Source organism: Alligator mississippiensis, chromosome 3, assembly GCF_030867095.1.
Source record: "Alligator mississippiensis isolate rAllMis1 chromosome 3, rAllMis1, whole genome shotgun sequence".
Classification (NCBI taxonomy): Eukaryota; Metazoa; Chordata; order Crocodylia; family Alligatoridae; genus Alligator; species Alligator mississippiensis.
In genome coordinates, this window is record NC_081826.1 from 242,987,646 (window position 1) to 243,000,659 (window position 13,014).

Here is a 13,014-nt window from a genome sequence, read left to right on the forward strand (position 1 = left end):
GCGAGGTGTCTCCTGCCGAGACACTTCCCTCCACCTTGGATTAGTTTCCACTCTGGCTGATATCTTTTCCACGTTTGATCTGTTGACTTGTATTATGCTTCTTTCACTATGCGTTATGGGAAAGTGTTTATTTTAGTCAAGTATTTGGTATTATTTTATTGTTGCTTTTATATTATTTTTATTTTGGATTTTAAACCACATTTCCAGACCCATTTCATTGTCACTTCCTGCAACTTCATTGGTGTCAAAGGTCACGTGACATCACTTCCTGATGTGATATCACTTTCTGTGCGGTCTTTGAATATGGCTCACCAGCCCACTGGGTGATAAACAGTTCATGATCCGACCCCAGATTCAAAAAAGGTTGGACACCCCTGGTCTATTGGGTATTAGTCTAGCATTTAATCCCTCAATGATCTCAGTCTTGGTCTTAGTAAAAACTGAGGTTTTTAAAAGAGAACTGATAGTCTAATCAAAATGTAAGTTCTCTCTCCACAGCTCAGAGGAGTGTAATGAGTTCTTCAAAAGAGGGGTAGGATCACCCTTTGTGACTCTGCAGCTCAGGAAGTAAGTGGAACCTTATAGGCTAACATTTATAAAGGTCAGTTTGGGCTACATAAAACCATAACAAATACAGTTTGTGATATAAATGGCACTCAACAGAATGTTACACACTAAAATCCTGGATAATAATCCACAGAATCGAGAATAAAAAAAATGTAGCTTCCAAAAGAAATAAAATGAGTCTTACAGTAAAAAAAAATCCTACAAATCCCCAAATTATATTCTCATTAAACATTCAGTTTACAACTCAACTGTTGCTTACTAATGCTCTTTAGTAGGTAACACATAGGCAAGGAACAGCCATTGCATTTGTCCCTGGACAAATTATGTCTGTGTTTGTCCCAGAACAGAAATATCCTGAGACTGGCATATGCACGCATTGCCCTCCTAAGCAGGCAGCTGAATGCACTCCCACTTTTCTGCCACTGATTCAATGATGCAGTCCCAAGATAACTGCTCAGGTGCACTTTGTGATGTTCCAGGATAAAATGTTAGTATTCCTTATCTCATGAAATTTTTTTAGGATTTATTTCAGGACAACAGATATAGGTGTCTGATAAAATGGTTTATCCCATGACAAATGCTATGCCTGTTTTCAACTATACATTTTCTTAGCTTGGTATAGTATTTTCTGAAACACAGGTAAGTTTGTGCTGAAGGAGCAGAGTCCCAGAGTGAGATCTGAAAGGATATCCCCTGATATCCCCTGATCAACATAGTAGTTTACAGAAGTGTTGCAAATCATGAATAAGTTGTGGATCACAGACCATTGTGCTGGAGCCTCCTTCAAGTCATGTTTACTGTCACCAAAAAAAAATGTTGTAACGAAAAGCATTAATTTGGTCTATGGCATGGATTTCACTGAACTGAAAAAACACAGCACACCTGATTTTCAACCATCACATGCTGCCAATCTGCAATGGTAGTGATGCCTTGGGAGAGGCCACAGTTTGAGAAGATGTATGGCACATTTTTCACTTCAAAGACATGCAAGCCAGAAGACAAAAATCACTGCATTATGCATGCAGCCAAGAACACGGAAAAAGAGTGGCACATCTGCTAGTTGAGAATGACAGCAGCATGGGGACCACCTGGGATTGCCTACAGAGAAATCCCTATTCTCAATAAAGTTTATGGTACTTGGCACCCAGCAGTATTCCCCCGAGGCAGCTGGAGACAGAAGGCAGTGTTTCCTCGAGTGAGCGAAACATACTGGTTGGAACAGCATGGGAAGGCTTACAATGTCACCTCCCTGCCAAACTTACACATTAAATACTCTGGATTTTGCAGCACTCTCAATCTAGCCCCTTTCATAAGCACTGAACTTGACAAACATTGAGACATATGCAAGTATAAAAATGTAATTTTAAAAACTGTAACAATGTAATTTTATAAGTAATAACATAAGTATTACTAATAAGTATATAGCATCTCCTATATGTATAGTAATAATAATCAAATTTTATAAAGTTAAATAGCTTCAATTCATTATGATTCAGGACATTTTCCAAAGAATGCAAGGACTGTGCCTACAAAACCCGGCATTTGAATAGTTTGCTTTGTCCCAGTTTTTCTTCCCCTTTCCTCATTCTGATGGGAGAGCAGGACTGGCAGGACTACTTCAAAGACATTACCGCTTCAAAAGGACATCCTGCTACAGAGAGAGAGGGCCTACTGTCTCTACCTGCACCTTAAGGGAGGAAGTAAGAGACTTATCTGAGCCTGGCAATGACACTGATCACAGCTCTCTCTGCTCCTCTCCTCCCCAGTCTAGACCTCCATGTTGACTACAACATTTTGTTGGAGAATCTGTTCCTGCCCTGGGTTTTCCACGCAGGCCTTCTCCCTCTAGCATCCATCTCTAACAGTACCTACTCCCTACTTCTCTTTACTGTAGGAGGAATCACTCTAGGTACATACCTATACTCCTCCTTTTAATAATGAGTATTGGAAAGTGCCTGACTTTATACACCTGTACAGGGCGACGTGTCTACATGTGATTGCCAGCTACTTAGCCGTAGCAGCACGCTCTGGTGGTATAGTGCAATGTTATGGTGATGTAGCGGCAAAATTTAACCATGCTCCACGCACACAGCACAGTAACCACCCATACTGAGCTACGCTTTAGTACGTCCCAAAAGTACTTCCAAAAGGAAGTACCTAAGGCATGTCAATGTGTAGATGTGCCCACATATTACCAACTGCAAGGATCCCTGAATTGGATTTCGTTATCCTGGAGTTCCCCAGCTAAGCGGCTACATGCTGCCCACCCACTGCTGCTTCATTACAGAGCCTCAGCAGGCTCCCTCTCAGATGCCAAGAGGGTTTATTTGCATTTGAAGGAGAGTCTTTTCAATTACACCAATATTAGTCACTTATTTTCTCTGACCTTTTCTTTTTAACACAATTGTATGACTAAAGCTTCATGCAAACTCACTAACCTGATATGTAGCTCTGACCATATAACTATTGATGTCCTTGAAAACACCTCCACATGAAAAATCTTGTTTCTTGAATTAAGACTGAAGGCACACATCCTTTATTGAATACATCTTGTCCTAAGGAAGGAAAGAAGCTTGAGCTACCTGCCATCAGATTTATATCTACTAACCAGAATGTTAAAAAGAAAATTAAATATACTGTATTAGGCAGGAACCAAGGTGTTAATGTCTCTCAGTTATGCAAAAGCAGGAGCCTGAAAGAAGACCAAAGCCACGTGCCCTTTTGTCCAGGTGCTGGAAGTGGAAGCATGGTAATTCATATTCCTCTTCTGGTAGCTTTTTCTTTTCACTCATTTGAAAGGAGATAAATACTCCATATTATTCCTTTGATGTGTTCCTTACTATTCCTGGGTATGTAATGATCCCAGAAAAAAGTGAACTTTGTTTGATAAATCAGGTAAATCTTGGGACTGTGAAGTCATAGCCTGCTCTGCCTATTCTCCTCAGGAGTGCCCCATTTTCAGGAAGTGATAAATTCATTTATGCATCCTTTGCCTTGCCAAAGACAAGCAGGCAATGACAAGCATGCAGTGCACAGGTGGACCACTTTTTAACTTGTTGGGCCTAAGAGAGGACAATATAATAATAATCATTAATACTAAGGACCAGATGCCATCTTACTTATTTAAAGTTGAATCACAAGTCATTACAATTAATTACTCAGCTGGAGCTCTTCTATATTTGTAACAGTCAGACTCTAACACTATGCAACAAATAAACAAACTTAGGCTGAAATCTGCTAAAACAACATATGTACTAACAAGAAACAGCATACTAAGGGTCCGTGTTTGATCTTCTCTGGACCAAGTTAATTCCAGTGTAATTCCATTCATTTGAGACAAGCCATTCCTGATCCATTCTGGTGCAGGTAAGATCAGAATCTCTGCATAGTTATAACCAAAGTGCAGTAAAATACTCTACGCTTAAACCAGTGGCAACACATAGAGGGTGTACAGGGTTGCAGGTGCACCCCTGAGAGCGCTGGTGCGCTCCCCGCTTAGGCAACAGGTGGGGGGGCAGGCAGGAGCACCACTGCCCCCCCTGTGAGCACCGGCTGGGGAGTCGGGGCACCAGGAGAACCACTGCTGGCACTTCTGGATGCCCTGCTTGTGCTTCCCAGTCAACATGATCAGCCACAGGGAGACCCCCTCCCCCAGTCGCTGACAGGCTGCTGGGGGGGGGCATGTGCCCCCCTGACACAGTAGGCACCATTAGCCCATGGCCGTAACTGATTTAATGGTTAGCAGCATAGCTTGTGGTATTGTGGGTACATAGTATAATTCTTACTTAAATGGAAGGCTGATCAAGTAGTACATCCCAATTCCTTTAAAACCTTATTTATGAGAAAAGTTCATTTTCATGCAAGCAGTGCCACTTAAGTCAGTTGATATCTCATACTGGTAAAACTAACTCAAATAATGATTTGCGACATTAGTGCCTTGCTCCTCAAATGTGGCACATAACCTGGCCATGACATAGCAAGAGCTGACATTCCACTTCTCAAAAAGTATATTATAATTTATATAGAGATATATTTTTCTACTTAACTGCAAAGATTCCTAAGTGTACAACACAATGCAGCACTTACCCTTCACTTCCAAGTGATTTCTATTCTGCTGTGGTCCGTCTCATGTGCTTTTTCATACAATTGAGCCAAACAGATGCATAAGACCCAAGATATCACTGATGCTTCATCTCCAGAACTTCCACTGATTGCCATATAAATTGCAGGTGCTCAACATATTTCAGGATCAGGTTCTTAAATAGTTTTGAGCCAGAAATGTAGCTGCTAATTAGCTATATAGATTTCCAGGGGGGCAAGGGGATGGGGAACCTGTGGGTCCGGTTTCTAAATTTTGAAAAAATTTCCCTTTGTTTCTGAGGCTTGGTGGTTGCTATCAACATCTCAAGTTTATCATCATATTTTTATAAAATATGCCATGTAGATTTGAGGCCCTCAAATTATTACCTCGTATGGACTGCCCACATATCACAGAAAATAAAACATTCCTAGATGCTGCATTTTGTGTTCATTAATTTCTCTCTCTGGCTGGAATGCATTGAAAAATAAAGTACGCAATCCTCCTCTGCATACTGCCTCTTACATAATGATCATATAGAAAAAAAGATTTGCAAGGTGCACAGAAGTAAATTATAGCCCGGTGATAAGGATTAAAGGGTATTATTTCACATATACTGACATCTGACCATGTTACTTCCTTGCTAGAATAAAATTACTCAGTGAATGGTTCCTGACATCATAAAAGTGTGTTCTTAACTATAAATCTTGTATTGAATAAAATTACAAAAATAAATCTAAACACAGATCACTTATGTGCTTAAATGTATTTCATTTGTTATTACAATAAAATAGAGAATAGGATATTTCTTATAGATGTCTTTTACAAAGTCCCCAAAAGAATTCCTCTCCAGAGAAGAAAAAATTACATTTGCATCATTTTAGAATTGATGGTTAGCATGAGACTTCCTCTCCAATCTATATTATGAACCAATCCCTTATACCTGTGCAATCTATTTTAAATCAAGCATATAATAAAGTGGCTGTGTACTGAAGAGAACTCTGTAGTGAAAGCTGTCTGGATTCCAAGACTCCTCCCATTATCTTTGTCAAGTATTGTGGTTTTCTTAGCTTTTCTAAACCTTTTAACCTGTGCCACATTTAATAATCACTATTTAATAATTATAATCATTCCCGTATTAGCTGGGCATTTCATATTCCTTATCCCATGGCACCCTGTTGTTCAAGACAAGGAAATCTCTTTGTTGATTAGTTATTTAAGACCTGCAACAATAACTATGCTGGAAAGAAAGGTACTTTGAGAGGATTACACAGGGCTAGTTCTCAACAGCACCAAGCCGAGAGCAGCAAATTACAAACCCAAGTACTTCATTGCATGTAACCAAATTGGCTGGTTGAAATGCTAATTGCCCTTCAGTAAAGCTAAAGACAGACAGGGGACCTTGTGCTTCAGAGAATGACATGCATTTTTTACCCCACTTCTGCACCATTGTCTTGCTGAGAATTATTCAAAATCTATTCATAAAGGTAGCTCTTTCCCTAACCTTTAAAAATGTGGGAAATTTCTAAAGCTCTGACCAGTACCTCAGATCTGTTGGTCCGTCCGCCAAACCCAGAACAGATGGCTGAATTAAGGCCATGTTAAATCCCTTATAAAGTAAAGCTTGAAACCGTTCAAAGCGGAACTATATCAGCCCAGTTCAGGACAAGTGACAGAGGAAAATGAATGGGCCATTCAAGAACGCAAACACAAATAAACATAACATTTTCTTTATGTTTGAAATATATAACAGGCAATACTAGATAACCAAAGTATCTTAACATATAAGCAACGCTATGACGTTTTGGAGGAAACTGAATTTTTAATGTACTGAAAAATTTACTCGCACAGAAATTGCACTGCATATAGAAAATATCTTCAATCTTGGACAAATTCAAATAGCGAACAGCAAAATGCCTACTTAAATCAATAGCAAGATTGTATCCTAGAATAAATTCTTGTTATTTACCACAAATCCCCTAATTTAGTGAGAGAGAGAACAATTTTTAAATAACTTTAGAAGAAAATCTAGAATGACAACAAGTCACTTCTTCATAACATCTCTGCTTCTTAGTTTCTTTCTACAAATACTGCCTAGTTCTCATAGATGAACCCTAGATTAAACTCTTATTCCCACAAAAGATCTTACTCAATTTCAGTGGACTACTTGCGCGAGTAAAGCCTTCTTATATAGGGAAGGCTTCTCAGGAATAAGAGAATTCATGATTTAGCTGCAGTTTTCAAAGAAAAAAGGTGACAATGCCCCCACCTGGATTTGGCTGAATAACCTACCACGGCTATTCACACTGGCAATTCCTCTACCCTAAGGAACTAAGACATAACTCACAAAAAAGCACAAATACTTCTCTGAATTTCAGTGACTGTCCTGAATGTCTAAAATTCACAGTATGCAATTTGTGAGCTGAACTTGACAATGAATGTGTTAACAGTATTTGTTCCTGTCACACATACGCCAAGCAGTGTTCAAGACCATGGCTGTTCCTATGAGAGAAAGCACTCTTTCCAAGAGTGCTACAATCTAGGGCCCAGATCTTGTAGGACGTACACACATGTAATTTTATGCAAGCAAATAGTACAATGGGAGTTAATTGGACTATTCATGTGTGTAAAGTTACATGCTTAAGCCTTTGGAAGATCAGGGCCTAGTATCTTTTTTAAGAGTTTCAACATAATATATATTTGATCCCTCCTAAAAGTATTTAAACGTAATATCCTTTATATTTCTTGAAGGGACATTTTATACAAGGGCAACAATATTAAGCACACACTACATGAGGGTGCACAAGAAAGGTAAATCACAGAGTGCTACCTAGCAATAAAATAAAGTAAATTATCTTGGACATTTAGTTCAAGTAATAGAATGGATCTAATGTATAGTAGGTAGCTTTTAATACCCATAAAAACTTAGACTAAGAGATCTTTAAAATAATTTCAGACAGTTTAGTCTATTCCTCTTTATTAAAGTCATTTTAAAATTTGAGAAATGTTTTACTGAAGTTAATCACATTAGGTGATGTTCCAAGCAGGAATAGCAATAAAAAGGTGAGTTTTTGAGCTGCCAATTTTTAATTTTTTTAAATTGTCTTTTTTTTTTCTCTACAGTTTGTGGCCCAGATCTTACATATCTCAGTAGCTTTACTCGTGTGAGCAATCCCATTAACATGTCCATTGCTTAATTGTGCAAACTCTTTATCTTTACTCTTGCAAAGGCACTACTCTTCATCAGAGGCACTAGCACTGCTAACATGAATAATGTAAAGCATGTGTGTAAGCACTGACCCCTATATATCTGTGAATATTTTTGAACAGAAACCTAAAGGCAAGTAAAACCAATACTTTAAACAAGAGGATGTCATGTATGTCAGTGATTTTAAACTTTTCTTGTAGTTGGCACTTGTTTCCTTAAAATTAAGAACAAAAGAATACAAAATATTGTTAACAGAAAGATATATTATAGGTCTAATTCTGAAACCTTTATTGAAAAAAAAGGGCAACTGTTTCCCTGTCTTTTGTACCTGCCTTCAAAACCCAAGCTTATTATGACCTTGTAGTCTAGAAATCTGGCTAGCACACAAAGTGAACAAAACAAATCCCAGCAAAACTAATGCCAGTTTTCTCATTAACTTTAACATGAGTAGGATCCAGCCCATAGTCGGAAGGCAATAATCATGCACTTTTACTATTGATGTTAACGTGCCCATTCACAAGTGTACTCAATACAATAGCAATGTTTTCAACATCAAACTACTAAAACACAAAGACTACACTTGATCTGAGCCTTCAAGAGGCCGAGAAGCGATAAAATAGCATTAAGATTAGAAAATAAATATCAACAGCTAAGAAAATTAAAGCAAGAAGTTAAGAATAACACTTTATTCTTAACTGATGTAGTAGTAAAAAAAAAGATTTGCATGGAATGTTAGTTTTAACTGCAAAGATCCTAATATTTGCTCACTTTCAATTCCAACCTTAATATTATTTAAAGCATATTATCCCACCAAAACTGGGTCTTGTTTCACATATAAACACTGAATACATTTTGGCGGCAGAGGTCGTTTCAATTTTAGGGATAGAGAGGCTATTTGCTGGATATATTCAAGTCTACCTTCAGTTATACATATGTATTTTATTCATGTGTAAGATTTTCTAAATACCTATCATTTAACTGCTAGAATAGCCCCAGAAGACATGCCCAATATCAACTAGAAGCCGACTGACCACTTCTAACTGCTGTATCAATGACAAGCCTCACCGTAACTATCTGTTCTAGAAATCCACAGTACACACGCTAATCAGCCAATATGGAAAGTCTGGCAAACATTTCCTCTAAATCTGAGATGAAGTGCAGCAGGTTTAGCCAAAGCCAGTTAAGCGAGACCTCCTACAGAACCAATGCAGCAAAAAGACCCAGGACTGGAGCCACTTGCAGAAGCAGTAACTTAAGCTGCATTAATGTTTCCATTGCCATCCCCCGCAAACTACAGCTATTATGGGATGCTCATATGCCAAGTTGCTTTGTCTTAGTTTTCTTTATCTGGAATTTTGTATTGTTTAGCGTCCAATAGAAGAAAGGAGGGGAAGGAAAAGGAGGAAAGGAAAGGAAGAAAAGGAAGAAAGGGAAAGGAAAAGGAAAAGCACAGAAAAGGAACGAATGAAGAAAAGGAAAGGAAAGGAAGTGTGCCCCACTCCACCCGTTTGATGTTATTTTACTTCTTTGAAACAGTCTAACTCTCTTCTTGTCAAGCCTCCTTAGAGGTGTGAAAGGACACGCGGCTGGGACCTCGCGGACGACCCTGGCAGAGCACCCCCGGGCACTCGCGCTGCCCGCCCGGCTCCGCCGCAGCCGCCTCCCCGCGGGTCCTGTCGCAACAGGTGCTGCCGAGGCTGCGGCGGCTCCGAGGATGCTCCCAAGGCAGGGCCCCCTCCCCCGGCCAGACACCTACCTAGAGCCGGGGACATGAGCATCCGCTCCTCCGGACTCAGCCAGCCGCCCGCCGCCCGCACGCTCCCAGTCACTCGCACATTATGTATCCCCCGGGCTCCCGCTCCTCCCTCCCTCCCTCCCTCCTCTCTGCGCTGCGGCCGGCTCTCTCCTCCCCACCGCCCGGGCACAGAGAGGGGGGAGAGCCCAGGTCCCCCTGCCCCGCTGCAGCTCTCCTGGCCCGGCCCCCCCAGGGCGCCGCCGGGCGTCTAGGCGATTCTTCCACCCAGCCGGGACTTCTAGTCTTTTCTGTCCCCAAGGACTGCAGGGGGAGAGCTGGTTGTGCTTAGATCCTACCACATTTTTTGGCTCCATGCCCCCACGAACCAATCGCTACAATAATCTGGAACCCGAGGCTTCCCAGTGCACTGAAGTCCTGGATGCTGCACCTGTGCCTTGTTTGATTGTTGGCAGCAGTCAGCCACCTGTCACTACCTAAATAGCGATGAGTAGTGGATATGCTGGAGGGCAGAGTGATCTAGACAAACTGGAGCATTGTGCCAAAAGGAATCTCATGAGGTTCAAGGAGGATAAATGTAAAGTCCTGCACTTAGGACAGAACAATCCCATGCACCAGTACAGGCTGGGGGCTGACTGGTTGGGCAGCAGCTCTGCAGAAAAGGACAAGGGGGGGGGGGGGTGACAGTGGACAATACGCTGACCATGAGCCAATGGTGTGCTCTCGCTGCCAAGAAGGCTAACACCATACTGGGCTGCATTAGTAGGTGTGTTGCCAGTAGGTCAAGGGAAGTGATTATTCCCCTCTATTCAGCACTAGTGAGGCCACATCTGGAGTACTGTGTTCAGTTTTCGGGCCCCCACTACAGAAAGGATGTGAACAAATTGGACAGAGTCCAGAGGAGGGCAACAAAAATGCTTAAGGGGCTGGGGGACGTGACTTATGAGGAAAGATTGAGGGAACTGGGCTTATTTAGTCTAGAGAAGAGGAGAATGAGAGGGGATTTAATAGCAGCCTTCAATTATCTGAAGGGGGCTTCAAAAGAGGATGGAGCTAGATTGTTCTCAGTGGTGGCAGATGACAGAACAAGGAGCAATGGTTTCAAGTTGCAGCAAGGGAACTTTAGGTTACATATTAAGAAGAATTTTATCACTAGGAGGATAATAAAACACTGGAACAGGTTACCCAGAGAGGTGGTGGAAGCTCCATCCTCGGAGGTTTTCAAAACACAGCTAGACAAAGCTTTGGCTGTGATGAGCTAGCTGGGGATGGTCCTGCTTTGAGCAGGGGGTTGGACTAAATGACCTCCTGAGGTCCCTTCCAACCTGAATTTTCTATGAAGTAGGAAATTGGTGTAGCCACTTGATCACCACCAAAGAAACCCTGTGTGGCCCAACAGCACCAGAAAAACCCAGAGCTGACACCTGGATCTTGCCAAGGTTTGGCTCTAAACTCCTAAATCCTGCAATCAGAATAGGAAACAAGAGTAGAGGTTCCTACCTCATTGTGAAAGTCAGGATCCTGATGCCTCTGGGACAAAAAACATTGAAAAAAAGCACATATCTGGTACCTAGAAACTGCCACACCCTAAGACTTGAACCTGATTACCACCTTATTAATTTAAAAAATAGCTCTTAATAAACCAACAGCCTGTTGCCAGCAGCACCACAAAACCATGCATCCATCATCTACATTCTGCTGAACCTAGCTAGCCATTTCCCTCCCCTTCCCTCAGAAAAATTATATCAGTTAAAATAGGGAGAGGAAATGCAGCAGCTCCAAAACACCAGATTCCTTTACATCCTTGCTCTTTTGCACATCAAAAACACTTACCCAGCAACTGAATCCCGCTGTATTTCTGGCCCCGTATCTCCAGGTTGTGCCATATGATATGCCACCAAAATTTTTGCCTAAAAAAATCTAGGCTGACATATCCTGGTGGAAAAAAACCCAGTGCAAAAACATATATCTAGCATGTGGGTGATGCTAGATCCATTTATTCTTTTCAAACCATAAAATGATAACTTTAGCTATATAATAGACATCTGTCCTAGTTCACTATGCAAATTGTCCTTAATATTTACTGCCACATAAGCCTTGGAAAACATCCAAATATGAATCTACAGTAGATTCATCACAGTCTTGCCTGCTTTTCAGCCTAAATCACCAAAATTATATTTTATAGAGTAAATGTATTTATTTATCTATTTATAAATCTATTTATTTCAGAGAAAGAACCGAGAGCAGTATTAAAGGCTCAGATGGAGTTTGGTCTGTATGAAAATTAGAAAGTAATAGTCCTTACATTCCTCTCTGTATTGGTAGTTTATTGAATATTTCAACATTTTGCAAGAATGCACCCCACTGTGCTTTTTTACTAATATGTAGCACAATCACCATTGACACAGGGTAATCTGCATCTCTCAGTCAGTTGGGAATACAGGCCATGCTTATGGGATGGGAAGTTTCTGACTTGGGAAGTACTGAAAAAAGAATTTGCTAGTCATGGTGTGAAATTATTGATTAATATATTAACATGTTGTTAGGTGAAAGACTTACTCTGCCCTGCTTCCATGATAAAGTTCAAGTTGCCTTTTCCTAAGAAGAAAGCATCAGTAGCTATTCTTCCGCTCCCCGTGCTGCCTGCTGAATAACTCTGTGCTCAAATTAGACAGCGTTTCACTTGGCATTGCAGCTACATGTTACAGATATAGGTATGGCTATACTGGTATGAGTACATCTGTACCACTTGGAATGGCCCTAACTACCCACTTTTGCTCCTCATGCACCAAATGCAGAAATGAGGTAGCAAAGCCACTTTGTCACTTCTCTGAAATATGCCAGACACACAGAAGTCAAGTGCAGCTAGCCTCATTTATGCATTTAACTTGTGCAGTGGGGTCTCTCTGCACAAGCTGTCGTGAGTTTGCTGTGCACTCAACGTCACAGAGTGCATGCCACAGGGGTGCTTGCTTGGGACTAGTGCAATCTTGTCTAGTCTCTGAAAGTGTCCCCCTGAAACCTGCTCAGGCAGGACTTCTAGAGAAGAGGAAAGCCCAGGTTCCTTCCCACACAGAGGCCCTGGCCTTCCAGTCCCTCACACTCCCTGGTTCTCTGTGGCTCTGACTCAAGCACTTCCAGTTCCACACCTTAGAGAGGGACTTTACCTTGTTAGGAAAACCCAGCATAACCCAAACTTTCAAGCAGCAAAGAAGGCAACCTATTCAATAAAGGCATTTACTGGGGGAAAAGCCACCCACATAATGGTTCTCTGGCACCCTTCACAGGGGTTAAGCAGTCTGTCTGACCTCAGTCCAGCCCTGAGCACCCCTAAAGGTACAGCTGTTCCCTTTTCAGTTTTTTTGGGACCCCAAAGCTCCTCTCCTAATCTCTTTCCTAGACTCTCTT

The 13,014-nt window shown here is 41.2% G+C and overlaps 1 protein-coding gene across 1 annotated transcript in view; it reads right to left on the reverse strand.

Annotated features, from left to right (window-relative positions):
• The window catches only part of ADGRV1 (adhesion G protein-coupled receptor V1), a 487,191-nt gene extending 477,522 nt beyond the window's left edge, over positions 1–9,669 (reverse strand). The window contains exon 1 of the mRNA XM_019483282.1: positions 9,610–9,669. Coding sequence (XP_019338827.1) covers positions 9,610–9,631 — 22 coding nt within the window. The 5' untranslated portion in view covers positions 9,632–9,669. The remainder of the gene's footprint in view (positions 1–9,609) is intronic.
• Positions 9,670–13,014: the final 3,345 nt, after the last annotated feature.